We start from the raw sequence: 18,462 nt of genomic DNA, 5'->3' as shown, positions 1-18,462 counted from the left end.
CAGGAGACAGGAAGCCTGGCCTGTGGGCACGTTCAGTCATCTTTCTTCCACAAGACAGCTGTCCCATGTCCCAGCACTTGACATCACATCAGGAAGGTGCCATTGTTAGCTTCAGGCTGCAGCCCTCCTTCCATCTGCTCAGGATCTGGGACCCCCCTTCCTCTCTTCCCCCCAACCCTCATTTGACCTCTTGAGGTGCCACCCTCTTAGGTCCATAGTCAGCCACCCCTCAGGGTGGTGGAAGGGACCTCAGTGGGCTCAGTCCTATTCCTATATAGAGTCTGCTAACGGACTGCATTGTGTCCCTCACCCCCAAATTCATATGTTAAAGCTCCAGTGTGAAGGCATTTGGAGGTGGGACCTTTGATAATTATATTTTGGCAAAGTCATGATTGTGGATCCCTCATGATGGGATTAGCCTCTCTCTCTGTCTCTTTTTCTCCCCACTCTTTCTCCTATGAGGACACAGCAAGAAGACAGGAAGACAGTTCTCACCAGAATCCAATCATGCTGGTACCCTGATCTCAGACTTCCAGCCTCCAGAACGGTGAGAAATAAATGTCTAATGTTTAAGCCACCCTGTCTATGGTATTTTGTCATAGCAACCCGAAAAGACTAAGACATGGCCGAGTCCTGGTTTGAAATACTGGAAGTTCGTCCAGTCAAAGAAAAACTTGGTAATAGGTCACCTTTTACCCATACTTCTTCCCCGGAGGGGCAAGTACTGAGCCTGACTGACATGGGCCCAGCAGCAGGGAGGCAGGGGAGGGAAGGAGTTTCTTCTGTCTTCAGATGAACAGGCCCAACACCATAGAGGTTGTGCTGGTTCCTGAGGAGGCTCACCAAGTAGGAAATGCGTCCAGAACTATTCCTTCAGTAGAAGTGGGAGCTGAGCCAGAGAGGCCATCTTGGACCATGAGCGGAGGTCACACGCTGCAAGGCCACAAGATAAAAGGAGTCTGGGGTCCTGAGCACTTTGTGCAGAATGGCTGTCATGGGACACCTGGGTGGCTCAGATGGTTAAGCGGCTGCCTTCAGCTCAGGTCATGATCCCAGCGTCCTGGGATCGAGCCCCACATCGGGCTCCCGGCTCAGCAGGGAACCTGCTTCTCCCTCTCCCTCTGCCTCTCCCCCTGCTCATGCTCTCATTCTCTGTATCTCTGTGTCTCAAATGAATAAATAAAAATCTTAAAAAAAAAAAAAAAAAAGAAAAGAATGGCTGTCATAGCAGCCCTGGACTGCCAGCCTCTGAACCTCAATGGGAGGGAAAGATGCACTTTCGTTTCCTTTAAGCCACTGTCTTTTGGTCTTCATAACTCACAGCCAAATAGAACGATAACTGATACTGGTTTCAGAAAAGGTTGGCTGTTATCTGTCACATGATTACAACTATTTAATGTCTATCTTCCCACTGGATTGTAAGCTTCATGATGACAGGGACCATGGCTGTCTGGCGCAGTAAATCCCCAAGGCCCGAGCCAGGCCATACACACAGCGGGCACTCAGTGTCTATTGAATGAGTTGGTAAACCCGGTTCATGACGTTCCTCTCCCCAGGCCTGAGCACCAGCCCTGGGTCTCACTTAAAGCCCATCTCCCGAGGAAAATCTTCCCTGTCACACCTCATTTCCTCCTGGTTCCTCTTCATGCAGGTTCCTGGGAACTCATCCTTTGTGGAGTTACAAAGTTATGCTATTTGACAATCATTCTCTGCTTAGTCCTTGGATGCTTATGTCGCTGCTTAACTAGACCATAAGCTACTTGGGCAGGCAAAACACTCTCAGTTTTTTAATCACTGGGAGCCTTAACCCCAATTCCTCATAAATGCGTATAGTGGACAATAAACACTTTGTGAAGAAAGGGAGGGAGGGAGGAAAACCTAACAAGGCCCTGACACTGAGGAAGAATATTAGATTTCAAGTTGGGGAGGCTGATTTTCAAAAAGGAGAAATAAGTAAGGTCAAAAAAGAGCAGTCGGACTCCCAAGAGCTTAACTTGGGAAAAAATTTCAAAGGCAGGTTGGTGTGTTGAAAATGGGAAAAATATGGGATTCTGGGGTTCCTTTAGCTGTGATCTCTGATAAGTCACTTCACCTCTAACGATCCATTTCTTTATTTTGACAATCAGGTCTGGCTCGATCAGGGGTCTCCCGGTTGTGCTCCAAGGAACACAAGTTAGAGACTCCAAGAAGCTGGAGTCCAGCCCACCGCCTCACCTAGAACTCCATTCTCTTTGGCTCCCCCGTAGGATTTAATTTGAGCAAAAGGCTTTGGAGCTAAAGCAGTTTAAAAACCACTCAAGTCAATGACCCCTCTCCACAACTACATGAAGATCTCTGGTTTTATGATTCAACCAGTTTATTCTCAAAGCCGGAGCCCTCTTCAAAGAAGAAAGGCTATACACAGGCCTTGGTCTCATCTTCCCAGCCAGACTGTAAATTCTGAGAAGGGTGAATTTGGGTTTGTGGTTCTCAGCCTCCCACGACAAGCTTCCCATCTGGGCTCATGGAATTTCAACAATGGGTAGATATATAGAAGTTCCACGAAGTTCTGTGGCTAGATGCTCCAAAGGGGCAGCAAAAAGGCTATGAGAAGGAGAATCTGATCCACTCTGTGGAGTTCTCAGGGATATAGGGACCCCCATATAGGGGTAACTGGGCCCCTGAGCTCCAACATAAGTGTTTCTGCTCATGGGTGTGTGTCTTCAACTTCACCACATTTCTGGGGCGCCTGGGTGGCTCAGTCAGTTAAGTGTCTGCCTTCGGCTCAGATCATGATCCCAGAGTCCTGGGATGGAGCCTGCTTTTCTCTCTGCCCTTCCTCCCTGTTCATGCTCTCTCTCTCTCTCTCTTTCTCAAATAAATAAAATCTTAAAAAACAAAAAACCGTCACCACATTTCTATCACCTTCTTCCCAATCCTGGTTTTCTCATCTCTTTCCTTTTCCCACTTGGCCCTCCCTGCTCCCCTGTCCTCCCAGGCTGAGGTCTGTGCTCCCTCTGACCCTGACACTTTCTAGAGCCCTGAGTTAGAGTCCTGGGTATGGACCCGGGGGTTTGAGCAGCAAGTCAGTGAGATGTCCAGGACAAGCAGGGCTGAATCAGGCACCGGGGGCTTTGTACTCAGGGAAAGAGGCACCTAAAGGGGCCCACATCAAGAAACAAGGACCATAAACAGAATGTGGTACCTACCTACAGTGGAATACTACTCATGATTTAAAAACAAGAAGATTGTGACACAGGCTACAACACGGATGAACCTTGAGGACATTATACTAAGTGAAATAAGCCAGACTGAAAAAGACAAATACTGTATGATTCCACTTATATGAGGTATCTTGAGGAGTCAAATTCATAAAGACAGAAAGCAGAATGTTGCCAGGGGCTGGGGAGTTAGTATTTAATGGATATACAGGTTCAGTTTTGTAAGATGAAAAGGTTCTGGGGATGGGTTGCACAACAATGTGAATATACTTAACACTATAGACCTGTACCCTAAAAATGGCTAAGATGAAAATTTTATATGTATTTTGCCACAATTTTTACAAAAAAAAGAAGAAGAACCATTTGAGGGGTCCCTGGCAGCCCCAGTGCTCCTATACCCCCTTCCTGTTTACCACCTGGAGGTGAGACAAGGTGGGGGAGTGAGCCTTGGAAGGAAACAAAACTCCGGATTACAGCTCCACCAACTGCAGCCCCCAACCCCCCGGAGCTCTCTGCTCATGGGTCTGACCTTAATGTTTCCAGATCCCTGGGCTTCGGCCCTTGTCTCCCAGCTCCCAGATACTACTCTTTTCTCCGAGGAATATGCGTGAAACCTCATATCTCGTACACACATACACACATACACACACACACACACACACACGGAATCAGAGAATCTGGCCCAGGCTTGCCAGAACCGTTTATTTACAGGGCAGGCTACTGGCCCGGGGTGTCCTCAGGGCTGTGATGCAGTGGCAAGTCCAGGACCCCAGCTCCCCAGCTCCAGCTCAGTCACTCTGGGCCTCTGGCTTAACTCACCCCAGAAAGGTTATGGCCCAGGGCCAGGCACCTGAAAGAAAGTGCTAGATGTGCCCCAGCCCCTTATCACAAACCCCACACCCCAATTGGGATGGCCCTCAGCCAGGGGAGCCCAGGGAAGGGAGCAAATAGGAACAGAGTCAAGGGCACAGGCCTGGGCACTCTTCCACCCAAGGACCTGGCTTTTGCACATGCAGGAGCCCGTACAGGAGGGAATGGTCTCGCCTTGAGAGACCCTAATAGAGAGGCTGTCAGGTGGGACTGATGAGGGTCAAGACAGGGTGCAAAGAGCAGGGAGAGCTCAAGGCCAGGCTGGAAGGGACCGAGGGCAGGAGGCAGGAGCACAGAGAGTGCAGGGAATGGTGGGCAGGCCAGGCTGCTCTCCCATCATGAACCCCTCTGCTCTCCCACTACGGGGTCAGATTTGGGACAGAAAAGCTCTAGGGCATGTGGTGGTGTTTGGGAGCCCCTGGCAGACCCCAGAAGGGACCAGGAGGGAGGCTGCACTCACCCTGAGGGGTCTGCTTCACCCAGACATGATGTGTTTGACAAAGGCTGGGAAGGGAGAGAGAAATCAGTCACCGCACTTGGCCCCTCTCAGCCCGACTTCCAACCTTCCCACCACCCTTTCTCCAGACTCTGATTCTTTCTCTTATTTGGGGTTGTTGGGGAGAAGCTGGAAGAAGAGACCTAACCTCTGCTGTGTATTCTAAGCTGACATCTGGACATAGATGAAATGAGCTATGTTGTCTCTGCTAATCCCCACAACCTTAAGAATGGTGCCAGCATCACCCCGTTGCTCAGATGAGAAAATTGAGGCTCAGAGAAGGTAAGTGACTTGATCTGGGTCACACAGCCAGTCTATCTCCAAAACCCATGCTCTTTCCATTATACTATGCTGTTCACTCCAAGGATGGAAAAGAACATCCACTGGGAGCTCACCAACACCCATCTAGCCTCTAATTCCTGGATCTGTTCTGTTCTGCAGACCCGCCCAGCCCAAACTGTGCCCGCCGTCCCTGGGTGCCCGAGGAAGTGAGGCACGACCTGATACCTTCGTAATTGATGCACCCGTTGGCATCCTCTTGCCCAGCCAAAAGCTGCTCCACCTCAGCCTCAGTCATCTTCTCTCCTGGGGTGGGGGCAGTAGGTTCTGAATTACACATGGCAAAGGAGGGACAGGCCAAACCCAAGCACCCCCTCGAGTCTCAAGGCCCAAGGCTCCCCAGATCTGGGAAGTGGACATCCAAGCTTTGGAGGGGGAGACAAGGGTCTTAGGTCTTTCCTACTCCCCAAGGCCTCTCCCTCTGCCCTACAGCCAGCACTGGGGGAGCAGACCAGGGCCCCCGTGATTGAGGCAATGACAAGGGTGGGATCCCTGGGTCCCACATCTCAGGCTTCAGCCCTGCTCTGCCGCCCTGCTCTCCCTCCTCCCAAGCCCAGCTTGGGGGAAGGTTGTTCCTGCAGAGCCTGGAGAGACAGGGCCTGAATCAGGATGCGATCCTCGGGATGCAGGGACCCCAGTCTACCCCCTACCTATGCCACCTGGGCCCTTCCCACCACTCCCTTCCTCCCCCTTGGGCACCACCAGCCTGCATACCCAGGGTGGCGAGGACATGGCGAAGCTCAGCACCCATGACTGTGCCATTACTCTCCTTGTCGAAAACACGCAGCCCTTCCACAAAGTCCTCATAGGTGCCCTGCTCCTTGTTGCGGGAGATGTGCTGCAGGATGGGCAGGAACGTCTCGAAGTCCAGCATCTTCGCATTCATCTCTTTAGGCGGGAAGGAGAGAGAATGTGATGTGAGTAGAGGCTCAAGAGGAGCGGCGGGTCCGTAGGGGGCCTCGCCCCAGCTCTGCCAGGCCAGGACCAGGGCGGAAGGGAAGAGCCACTATGACTCCACCCAGACCTCTAAACTCCAGGTGGCCAGCTAGGTGGGGGGGAAGGGGGGTCCGAGGGTGGTCGTGGCAGGATTCGAGGGGCCCGAAGGGTCACAGAACAAGGCCTCACATTCACAGCTTAGACTTTTGACATGTGACAGACACGTCACGGAGGTAAACCAATAGGATGGCCAAAAGGGAATTTTGCATCATTCCTCCTTTGGGCCTCATCCCTAGACCACATTGCCTGGAGCAACTCTGAATCAATAATTTTTATAAATTTGCAATTCTTTTGTGACAAGCCAGCCCACTTCTCCCACATTATGGTGTGTTAAAAGCTTTAATTTTTAAATACCACAGATGTTGGCAATTCTTTCTTCTATAACAACACAGGAACTTCCAAAAATGGAAGCGCCCAGACATCTTTTACCTCTGAGAAGCCCTGCTGGTCCTCTGGCCCTTTCCTGCCCACATCCTTCACCCCACACTGGTATCTTCACCAGCAAGAGGAGGAGGGGAAGGGGCCAGAACCAAGGAAAGGGGAGGGGAGCAATATGGGGCCCAGGAAGCCTCTAGAGAAGGCCTGCCTGGCTGCTGCGTGTCCCCACCTAGTGCCGACACCTCTCCGAAGGATGTGTGTTAGGGCAGCTGTTAACTCTACTACCAAACATGACAGATGACAGTCACAAACGGGACACATTGCCTTACACCACTTTTGAAACTCATTCACCAAAACCTGCTGAATGCAAATGAGTGACAGGGCATCATTACGGAGCTCATATTGAGTCCGCTTTAACTTGAACAAATAATTTGCAATCTCCGGTGCTCTCACCATCATTAGAAACAAAGTCTTCGTGACATTTCAGTGCCGCAACTAAGATACTGGGCGTGGGCGTGCGGGCAGGTGGTTAGTGGTCAGATCCCCACCTCACTTCCCCACACCCTGGGGCGTCAGAGGAAGACACTGAAGCAGCAGAAGGTCGTTCCTGCTCCCCCGGAGCTTCGACTTCACGGGGAAGACAAGAGCAAGCCCTGGCCACATTCTTCAAGAATCAACTGTCGGAGACTTCCAGATGAATTCTAGCAAGGGGAGAAGGGTAACCTGGGGAAGGGGTCTGGTCTTGAAGGGCTATTGCGGGAGAAGAGAAAGAGCCCCAGGGGCCTCGAGGCTGACACCAGGAGGTTGAGCCACAGGCCCACGCTGACCTTCAGGCTTGGGTTTGCCCAGGACGCGCAGCACCTCGGCGTTGGTGGGGTTCTGGCCCAGTGCCCGCAGCACGTCCCCACACTGCCCATAGGTGATCTTCATCTCCCCAGTCGGCGTCCGGTCAAACAACGAGAAAGCCTCTTTGAACTCTGCAGAGAGAAGACCCGACTGCAGCCTCCCTGGGGCCAAGCGAAGACGGTGGCCGGGGGCCCATCAGCCTCCACCCAGGCTGAGAGCAGGTCAATGTGGCTGCTAAAACATTTCAGTATTTGCCCTCGGCCATCATTCCAGCCCCTCCCTGGAAGCCCACCCACGCCCTCTTCTGACAACCAAAGGGGCATCCTGGAGCCTCCGTGACCTGCTCCAGCACTGGGCCTGGGATCCCTTCTATCAGTTATTGTTGTGTCATCTGAATATCTCCCCTGCGGCGCCGCTCCGGTCCGTGCACCCTGCCCTGCTGCAGGGGAGGGGCCTGACTGTCAAAATGGCAGGGAAGTGAAAATAGCACTGGCTCAGAGGTCAGGATTCCCAGCTTCTCATCTTGGCTCTGCCGAGTAGCCCAGAATGAGCCCAGCTAGGACTCCTGGGCAAACCCTGGGAATAAAGCTCCACCCTCCCCTCCCTCCCCAGTTAACTGTGAGTGTCAAAGGAGGTGGTGGTGTGTGGAGGCACTCTGCGAAGTGATAAGACCTGCTCAGAAGTCAGCTCACAGCACGGCCTGTTCCAGGGAGACAAGCTGACGTGGTAGAGACAGTCGGACCACACCAGCTCTCCCACTGACCTACCACTGGCCTTGAGCAAACTACTCACTTTGGTGGGCCCTCCTTTTTGGTTTTTTTTTAGCTCCAAGTGGGGATATAATGTCCACCAGAGTGAGTTGCTGGGGGGATTATCAGATGTGCCAAGCATGCTGTCTAGCACATGGTAAGGGAATCAACAAAGGGTGGTTACTATTGTTTCCCTAGTTCTGGAGCCAGCTCAGAGCTCTAGGGACTAGACTCCCTGAAGGTACCAGGGCAGGTGTCCAAGGAGCAAGGTCAAATTAAGGCACTCCTGGGCCCTTTGCAAAGAACCTTAATTCCTCATTAATTTGGATTCAACCAGTTCATTACTGGGGATAATTTGGCCTGGGAATAGCAAAGAAATGGTTTACTAAACAGATTAACAATATAAACTAAGGAATGTATGAACCACTTAGGAAAAAAGCTGCTTTTAATCCTCACCAAGTACTCTAGAAACACTTATTCCTTAGAGGCTGCCTACGGATTATTTACAAACCATTCTACGTATTAAAGCAGTTCTGCAAGATGTTTATTTGCAAGTCTTTACTAGGCTTTGTAAGAATTTAAAAGGTACAAAACAACATGTCTTTCAATTACTGAATAATTAAGTTCAAATTCCATTTCCATTGCTTACTAGCTGTGTGATGTTGGGCAAGTAAATATTTAACCTCTATAAACCTCTTCTCCTCTAGAAATGGCACCTACCTCATAGGGTTCTTAAATTACATTCAAATCAGATACAATAATGCATGTTAAAAATCTTAACAAAATGTCCTGCATAAAGTAAATGCTCAAACAATGCTGCTAGTCTCATCTTACTGCATTTAATCTTAATTTTACCACTTAACTATGTGATTCTGGCCAGGTCACTTAACCTCACTGACCTTCATTTCCTCTTTTGTCTAAAGGAAATAACCCCTACCTCACAGTTTTGTTAGAAGGATTTAATTTTTTTTTTTAACTTTTAAAGCAATTAGCGTGGCTTCTGGCACAAATTCAGTGCTCAATAAATATGTTAGTTGAATCTGAACTCAGACTTTTTTTATAAAATGATTTTATTTATTTAACACAGAGAGAGAGCATACACATGGGGGAGGGGCAGAGGGAGAAGCAGGCTCCCTGCTGAGCACTGATGCAGGGGCTCAATCCCAGGACCTTGGGACCATGATCCCAGCCAAAGGCAGACACCTACCTGACTGAGCCACCCAGGCGCCCCTTAACTCGGACTTTTTGATCTCCTAGTTCATTCAGAAGAGTGAGGTCAGATGTAATAAAAGAAGGAGGCTTCTCATAAAAGAAGAATATAATGATCCTTAACAGGAAGGTGGAACATGAGGGGGAAAGTAGAAGAACTATGACCTATGATTTGATCACTTACAATGGACCGAGCTCTGAGCTAATAATGTTGTCTTAATCTTTCAAAAACCTTATGCTATAATTATCCTCATTTATACACCAACGCACATGTTACTTCTGGTCAACTATCCAGGACACCAAGAAAACAGTGAGGAGGAAGGAGGAGAAGGGAAGGACCTATTGTACCTGCTAACGCTCCAGCCTGCTGCAAAGCCTGGTATACGCATAAACCCCAAACACTCAAGTTTAGGGCTGCTACTAGGTAGAAGAAAAAGCCAGTGTGATCTTGGGGTGCATGAGAGGTGATGTTCATGGGCCCAGAAGAAACCTTTTCTCAATAGTCTATAGCAGTCAGGGCCTTGCTAGAGCTATGAGCAAAGGTGGTAATCCCTTCCTGTAAGAATATGGAAATCTGGGTGCCTGGGTGGCTGAGTTGGTTGAGCATCCAATCTTGATTTCCACTCAGGTCATGATCTCAGTGTCATGAGATCAAGCCCTGCCTCCCAGCTCTGCGCTCAGCGGAGAGTCTGCTTCTCTCCTTCTCCCTCTCCCTCTTCCCCCCTCCCCCACCTTGCGTGTTCTCTCTTTCTCAAATAAATAAATAAATCTTAAAAAAAAAAAAAAAGAATATGGAGCTCTGAAGAGGGACCAGTAAGTAAGTCAAGAGTTAGAAGCTAGTTTCTACAAGGAAAAAAAAAAGCATTAAAATAAAATGGGGCCATATCACCCAGAGAATATAAAACAAAGACAGGATTTGATAACTATCTTCAAATAGAGGCTATCTAAAGGATGCTGAATAGAGTCATGGAATTCTGAATTGAAAAGAACCATATATTCTTACTTTGCAGATAAGAAAATTAAGGTTCAAAAAAGTGACTTGCCCAAAGTCTCATGGCCAATAGTGGCAGAATTAGGGCCAATACTAAAATCTCCTGATTCCAAATAATATTCTTTCTAGCATAACACAAGAAAAACATCTTCAGCTTCATCAAAGAGCAAATGAAGAGATAGCAGAAGTAAAATTCAAACAGAAACAATTCCGATCCAAAAAAGGGACAACATCTTCAAAGTCAGAGGGATGACAGACTGAAATGAGTTAGACCACAGCCCTGAAAATCTTCATGGAGAAAAGAGGCAACCAGCTGTCCCAGTTGGCTTTGACCATGATTCCCATTTGGGAAATGAAAAATTTTTAGCATTAGTTGACTCTCTACTCTTCATGGGTACCACCCTGCTTGTATCTACACACAAGTATCTATTTAACTAAAATGCATTTTAATTAACTTTAAGGGGTGCCTGGGTGGCTCAGTTGGTTAAGCGACTGCCTTCAACTCAGGTCATGATCCTGGAGTCCCAGGATGGAGTCCCGCGTCAGGCTCTCTGCTCAGCGGGGAGAGACCCTCTGACCCTCCCCCCTCATGTGCTCTCTCTCTCTCTCTCAATCTCTCTCTCAGATAAATAAATAAATAAAATCTTTAAAAAATAACATAAATTAACTTTAAGTATCTTACAGCACAGCAAACTATTGACTGAAAGTGAATGTCCACGGGGTATTGCAAAAGCAGAGTCAGATTCAATTCACTAGTTTCAAAATGCATCTGCTAGTTCTCATGCCATATTTGTGGGTAAACTGGCATCACTTTTTGGGAAGACAATTTCACAATAACTATTACAGTTTAAAATGTATGTATCCTTTGACCCACTCCTAGGAAGGTCCCCTGGGGAAAGCATGCTGCGGATAGCTCCCAACAGGAAACAAACGAAAGGTCTATCACTATTAGCCTCATTCAATTAAAAGGTACATCCATGTATAAGAATCTATGTAATCCTTTAAAAAAATGAAGTAGAACTGTTAACTATAAAAAGATACCAAGGTATATTGGGGTGCCTGGGTGGCTCAGTCGGTTAAGCATCTGCCTTCGGCTCAGGTCATGATCCCGGAGTCCCGGGATCGAAGCCCGTATCGGGCTCCCTGCGTAGTGGGGAATCTGCTTCTCCCTCTGCCCCTCAACCCACTCGTGCTCTCTCTTTCTCAAATAAATAAAATTTTTAAAAATAAATAAATAAAAGATACCAAGGTATATTAATTTATTATATTTATTATATTATATCTTTTAAAAAACAGTGGTTATCTTTTGAAGAGGGATCAACATGACAGGAAAGCAAGAGGAAAATATTTTTATTTTTTATTTACTTTTAAATAGAATATGAGTTTTTGTTTTTGTTTTACTGTGTGCAGGTATTGGTTGACCTTTTTTTTTTTTTTAAGATTTTATTTATTTATTTGACAGAGAGAGAGAGACAGGAAGAGAGGGAACACAAGCATGGGGAGTGGGAGAGAGAGAAGCCGGCTTCCCGCTGAGCAGGGAGCTCAATGTGGGGCTTGATCCCAGGACCCTGGGATCATGACCTGACTCTAAGGCAGACCCTTAACGACTGAGCCCCCAGGCACTCCATACTTTTTTTTTAAATATAGTATGTGCTGGGCGCCTAGGTGGCTCAGTAGGTTAAGCATCTGCCTTCGGCCCATATCATGATCCCAGGGATCAAGCCCCAGATTGAGCCCCACATCGGGCTCCCTGCTCAGCAGGGAGCCTGCTTCTCCCTCTCCCCCTGCTTATGCTCTCTCTCTCTCTCAAATGAATAAATAAAATCTTAAAAAAAAAGGATAAGGCTAAATGAAAGCAATTATTATTTAAAAATAAATAAATAAATAATAAAATTGCATACCTCTTAAAAAAATAAAATAAAATATAGTATGTGCTTAGAATCAAGGGGTTGGAGGGAGCTTGGGTGGCTCAGTCATTAAGCGTCTGCCTTCGGCTCAGGTCATGATCCCAGGGTCCTGGGATTGAGTCCTGCATCGGGCTCCCTGCTCAGCGGGAGGCCTGCTTCTCCCTCTCCCACTCCCCTGCTTGTGTTCCTGCTCTCGCTGTGTCTCTCTCTGTCAAATAAATAAATAAAATCTCTAAAAAAAAAAAAAAAGAATCAAGGGGTTGGATCAGATGACCTTTCAAGGTCCCTTCTAACTCTAAACTTCTAACTCTAACTAAAACTTAATGATTTTATGTCCTAGAGGCATTTGGTGGGGAAAACAGAGGGATAAGTTGCAATGGCAATGAGCCCCAGCTATAAAGCAGATAGAACATGATGAAACATTCTATTCTCAAAACCCCAGACTCCTACAGGAGAGGGGCAACAATCAGGTTGGAGGGTAGGAGATCTGGAGGCTTGAGAGCTGCACTTAATAGCACTTCATATAACATTGAGAAAACAAATTGTCTTCATCAAAGATGGAGAAGGGTTGGTGATGGGGATCACAGGTGGACTAGGCACCCCCAAGTCACCACTAGCCCTGCCACCATTAGCAGGCGAGCATCTCGGCAGGCTACAGGATGAGCGGGGAGGATGCCAGTGACCTAAGGAGGGCTTTCCAATAACAGGAACAGAAATGAGGGTTCTAAGTATCTTGAATAGTAGGTTTTGCAGGTAGAGGGGAAAAAAGACATTTTTGCTGTGCATCTATTACGCTCCAGGCAGTCTGGCAGAACAGTTGAGAATTCAGGTCTGCAATCAGAGCGCCTGAGTTTGAGTCCTGGCTCTACTACCAGCTGGCTGTGTGCAACTGGGCAAACTACTGAACCTGTCTGTGTCTCAATTTTTCACAGTAAAATGGGGGTGATAATAGTCCCTACCTCCTAGGGGTATGGTGAGGACTGAGTTAATCCACATAAAGTGCTTAAGTCATCACATATCCTAGGTGAAAATGAGCAAATACGGGTGAGCAATGATGATGATTAAGGTGCTTACTAGGACCCTGGTGATAGCAACTACTCTTCTCCATCCTCCTCCTCCAGGGAAGATGTGCTGGGGGAGGGGCGGCTGTCAGTACTCACCTTCGATCTGGTCGGCAGTGAAGTCTATCTGTGGGGAAGGAAACACAAGAATGAGGGCTGAGACTGCCAAAGGCTCCCAGAGGGAAGCAGAAGTGGCTTCCACCACAGTCGGGGACGGGGGGAGGACCTCCCGCAGGCCACCAGTGGGGGGAGGAGACGAAGGGCACCCCGGTCTCCTGACGAATGAACTACAATGAGCTATCAAATAGTGCAGCCACCAGAGCGCCCTCAATACCACGTGTGAAGTGATGGCTCAGAATGAGAGGGAAAGAGAGAAAGCAAAATACTCTAGAGAACTCTAGAACCTATGGCGACTCCCTATGGTGATTTCTTCGGGTCAAATATAAATTGCTCTTCCTAGCTGGCCATAAACTGCCCTCACTTCCAACCTGACTCCACAGCCCACCCACTGTCAGACTTCCTCTCCCTTTGGGCTTCCACCACTCTTCACCCTCCGCCCCCCTTTCCTCCTTGAAGCTGACTCTCCATTCACCTCCTTCAATCCCACCTTCTCTTCCCTCGCCCCATCCCACCCCCCACCCCCCAGCACATGTCCCTCTTGGGCATCAGGGCAAGCCTAGCTTGGGTGAGCCCTCGATGTTTCCCAGCTATCCCACGGCCCTGCCTCTAGATGTGCCCAGGCCTCCCGAAGCCAGGACTCCCCCTGGGCCAGGATTTTTGTTACCGCTCACAGAGATGCCTGGCACGGAGCAGACACTCAAAAAATATTTGTTGAGTGAAGGAATAAATTTTGGATTCGCCCCCACAATGCATAATAATTTAATGCTGAGTACAGAAGAGGCAGGTGGGAGGCTCTGAAAATGAATGACAATGAACAAGCATGAGTCATTATTGTAATTTGGGATTTTTGTGTGTTACTTCATCATCCTTGATCTGCCACCATGCTCCCCACCTGATCTCCTCTTCACCAGGGGTGGTAACCACCCCCGGCGCACCTTTTTCACGGAGCACCATTCCTAGTCCTAACTCTGCAGCTTGTGCTGTGCCCCGCAGGTGAACCCCTGTTCATGAGGACCTCTGGGGGTGGCTGGAATGAGCTAGGAGAGCGGAGTAGGGGTTACACCGGGTGGGGAAGGAAACTAGCCGTGACCAGGACCGGGCTTTGCCGCAGGTGGGGTTGGTCAGGAAGGTAAAGATACCCCTGAAATAGGGTAAAGGATGCTTTGCACAAACTCTCTGAGGGAAAGGTGCAGTTGCCCCAGGAGTAAATGTGTAAGAGAAATGAGTATAAAAACATAAAATCAGAATCTGTGGTCATAACCACACATACTGGGTTAAGTTTACTTTTGTTTTGTCTTTTTGAGCAGTTTTCAAAGCAAAGGAACCAGATCAGTACAATAATAGGGAAATCATATCCTTCCAATCATGAAGGACACCTACTTTTTTTTTTTTTCACTTTAAAGCAATTTCAACACCCTCAGGATTGGAAGATCCAGATGTGGGAAAGAGGACTGCATCAAAAACTAAGGATTTACTATATGTTGGCTAACTGAACGTAATAAAAAATTAATAAAAATAAGTGAATTAAAAAAAAAAAAGAGGACTGCAACCGGGGGAGAGAAAGCGGGGGAGGTGGGTGGATGGAGGGAAGTGATGGGTCAAAGAGAAGGCTCTGACCTGACACCACTAGGCAGCTGTCACCCGGACACCAGGGACCAGGCCACCCCCCAGGAGGAGCGCATTGTCGGAATGAAGCAGAAATAAAAGCATCCTGATGGGGCGGGAGAGAGTCAGCTCTTCTTGTGAGGCTCTGCCCGTAGCGGGAGTAACGAACGACCCAGGTACTTTCAAGGTCTTGACACGATCGCCTCCACGTGTACCGTAACAAAGCCCAGGGACACGCAACTGCCTCCGTCTCTTGGCCAAGCCGATTGTGCTTGACCCCTGACCCTTGCAGGGATTACCATAGATCAACCCCAGGGTCCTCGGCACAACAGCAGGGTCTCCTGGGGCTGTAGGTGCGGGGGGAGGAATCCTGAGAGGATTAGGGAGGATCATCCAAACTGGAGCCCAGAGGTGCAGTTTCCCTACCTTCTTGTCACAGAACCTGGTCCTGAGCTCCTATTTTGATCTGATTCTTCACCACCCCCAGCCCTGCCCTCGTGGCTATCCCCAGGGGCCCACCACTCCCAACCTGTTATTAATAGCTCTTCATACCAGTAGCACTTGACCTCTTACGTTCTGGTGCCAAGACTTAGAACTGCTTCACTCTCCAGAGGCCTCTGACCCCTCCTTCCCTGGCCCAGCCCCTCCCAGTTCCATTCCCTCAGCAGCTGGGCCAGATAGCTGGGAGGCCTGAAGTGACTGAGTCAGCATGCAGGGCTGGTGGACCAGCTGCAGGGAGAAGAACCTTCCAGTGTGAGGGGAGCAGGGCGGACAGGGAGGGAGCCAGGCCCCACTCCCTCACCAGGTTAGAGGGAAGTTCTCAGCCTGGGATGGGCCTGTCCACTGCATACCCCAGACAGGAGCCCAGGCTGAGGCCACAGAAGGAGGGAACCACTTTGGTAGGGGAGAAGAGAGGGAAACAGCCTCCTCTCACCTTACCTAGAGCCCCTCTGCCCCCAACACGTGCCCACTGAAAGGGTCTTTGAGAACAAAGCCTATTCCAGACCCCCAGCTCCCTCACTGCTTACATCACTTACTCCAAGTTGCACTGGTGGTTATCATGTGTCTTTTCTCCAGAAAGATATCATACTACCTCTGAGGAAAGGGTCATTCTCCTTCTCTTCACTATGATGGCTCCCACAGTGCCTTAAAATTTAAGGCTGAATGGTTAGTTGGTTGTATCTCCCTGCCATTCCCGACTCTGCTGGGTAAATTTGGGATGACAGAGCAGGGTTTCCTCAGAGCAGAAACCTGTTCCTGAGGGGGAAGGCCTACAAGTCCAAATACCCCTCAGCAGCCCCCACACCAGCTCCACCACCCCAGGCACCAGGATGTGGGGCATGGACCACCACAGCCTTCAGCCCGTCCAGCCTCCAGAAAATAGGTCTCTAAGGTCCAGGACAGACAGGATCCTGAATGTCATCCCCACCTCCACCCCAGTGGCTAAGTCTCACTCACCTTTACGCTCTTGGGGTCAAAGGCAGGTTCCTTGGGGGGCTCAGGAGCTGAGGCCGGGGCAGGGGCTGGGGCAGCCTTGGCCGCTTCCTTCTTAGGCTCAGGCTTCTTGGGAGGCATGTTGTCTTGTTGGGATCTCCGGCGGAGATGGAAGCTAGGAAGGAATCAAGAGATGTGGCGCCTGGGAGATGAGACAGGAGACTGGGCCGCCTCCCTCCCCTTTTATCCTGGGCAGGAGCCCCCACAGAGGGGCTGGGTGAGAGCAAGAGCAACTGCTCTGACTATAAAAGGAAGAAACACCAGCAGGGTACAGATGACAACTGTGTATTGTCACCAGGTTTGGGGCGACGAGCCTCCCCTCCCTCCACACCTCACACTCCTCCTGGCCTCCACCTCTGGGACAGGCTGACCCCTTCCTGCCAATGGGTGGAAACCCAGAGGGGCCAGGAAAACAGACCCTCTCAAAAATGCCAGAGTCCAGCCAGAGAGATGAGCTGACTAGAGCAGTTGATAACCCTCACACAAAGCCCAGGGGAGGGTAAGGCTTTTTTTAGCCCCTCCCGAGCAGAGGCAGCCCACTGCACATTCCTTTTAAGCCCGGCTCCTTTAAGCTGAGAGCCACTCTGGGGCCTCAGCTCTGCCCTGAGGCTCAGCTCTTGGGCCTGGAGCCCTGAAGCAACAGCTGGTCCAGCCAACCCACACTGTCCCCACCCCCTCCCAATTCACAGGGTGAAGCCCTCCATCCTCCAGAGCGGGCATCCCAGGAACTCCACAGACCTCGAATCCCTGGGTTTACCCCCACCACCAGCAACCTCAATCATTCATTCAACAAGTCCTGAGCGCTGAACTTGTGCCTGGGGGGCTGGGGTGAGAGGCAGGGAGGTGTGGCTAAGAGTCAGTGTGATTGGAGGTCAGAAAACTTGGGTCCCGTTGTCACTATACCTCTAACTCACTCTGTGCCCCAGGACTGTGTGTGTGTGTACGTGTGTGTGTACGTGTGTGTGTACGTGTAATGCTTACTGTGTACCAGGCACTGTTAAGCACCATCATATAAAATCTCATTACGCCTTCACCACAATCCTATAAAGTAGCTATCATTATTACTCCCATTTTACACTTGGGGAGATTGAAACTAAAAGTGGTCAGGTAACAAGGTCACTCAGCTAATTAGCTATGAGCTGGATCAGAACCCAGGTGTGTCTGATTCTAAAGTTTATGCTCAAATCATTGAGATCATAATCCCATTGATGAGGGGGGCGGTGCATACATAATATGTTTGTGTGTTCATCCGAAAGGTCAGGCCGAATACACACTAACGTGTTAGGAAGAAACACCCCTGGGACCTGGGGGCGGGGAGGAAGGGGGGACGACGGCAATTCATAATTTTGTACTTTTTTCACTTCCTGTATTAATGGAAATTTTTAATAACGAGCATATACTGTTTTTGTAAAAAACGTTGAAAGTCTATAAAATGTTCAGAAAACAACAAAAAAGCTTACCCACTGCACAGAATTGCTTTGAGCTGAACTTTAAGGCTCTCCAGTTCGAAGGATAAAAGTCCAAGCTGAGAGAAGCCGAAGTCACTCTGCCTCTCTAGGCCCTCCCTATGAACGGACCCTCCCTATGAACGGACCCTCCCTATGAAGGGACCCTCCCTATGAAGGGACCCTCCCTATGAACGGACCCTCCCTATGAAGGGACCCTCCCTATGAGGCTCCTCCCTATGAAACAAGATGGCTACACTACATACACCTGTGTGCGATTCCAGGTGCCCGGGGCCCACATCCGCTCCTTCCCCAGGCTCCATTTCCCAGATCTATCCGAGCCAAAAGGGCCCTTAGAGTTGGTCTCATCCTACCTGCTTTCGTAGGCGAGGAACCTAATGCCCAGAGGGACTTTTAAGCGGCCTGGAGACATTCAGCCATTCATAGGCAGAGCTGAGCCGGCTAATTCTGGCTCCGAGCGGTGTGTGGAGATCTGCCCCCGCCCTGCAGCTCCTACAGCCTCGGTGGGCTCTCACCACTGTTACGCAGAGAGGCCTTCAAAGGAAACTGAGGCAGGAAAAGGAGCCAGGGCTTGCCCAAGGGGATACTAGAGAGAGTAAGACCCAAACCCAGGCCAGTACTGGTCCTGGCTGGGACAGAAGCTGTTAGCCCTTTCACCTCACCCCACCCCTCTTCTGCCTCACCTTCTCTCTTCCTTCTGATTTCATGTCACCTACTTCCAGAGGCCTCTGTTTG

General features: G+C 49.5%; 1 protein-coding gene across 9 annotated transcripts in view; it reads right to left on the bottom strand.

The window, feature by feature from the left end:
* MYL4 (myosin light chain 4) overlaps positions 1-18,462 on the bottom strand; it is a 44,012-nt gene that overhangs the window by 12,057 nt on the left and 13,493 nt on the right. For 4 of the 9 annotated variants that reach the window (XM_036121183.1, XM_036121182.2, XM_036121185.2 and 1 more), the window contains exons 2-8: positions 16,226-16,376; positions 13,142-13,169; positions 7,107-7,286; positions 5,620-5,793; positions 5,074-5,151; positions 4,531-4,574; positions 3,869-4,050 (exon numbers count right to left, since the gene is read on the bottom strand). In XM_036121183.1, coding sequence (XP_035977076.1) covers positions 4,546-4,574; positions 5,074-5,151; positions 5,620-5,793; positions 7,107-7,286; positions 13,142-13,169; positions 16,226-16,342 — 606 coding nt within the window. In that variant the 5' untranslated portion in view covers positions 16,343-16,376 and the 3' untranslated portion in view covers positions 3,869-4,050; positions 4,531-4,545. Of the gene's footprint in view, positions 1-3,868; positions 4,051-4,530; positions 4,575-5,073; positions 5,152-5,619; positions 5,794-7,106; positions 7,287-13,141; positions 13,170-16,225; positions 16,377-16,592; positions 16,828-18,462 lie in introns of those variants that run through there. The other 5 variants (XR_004926281.2, XM_036121180.2, XM_036121184.2 and 2 more) reach the window with 4 other exon arrangements.

Source organism: Halichoerus grypus, chromosome 2 (genome assembly GCF_964656455.1).
Source record: "Halichoerus grypus chromosome 2, mHalGry1.hap1.1, whole genome shotgun sequence".
Classification (NCBI taxonomy): Eukaryota; Metazoa; Chordata; class Mammalia; order Carnivora; family Phocidae; genus Halichoerus; species Halichoerus grypus.
Note: the sequence above shows the minus strand (reverse complement) of the source record. Positions and strands in the feature narration are given on the sequence as shown.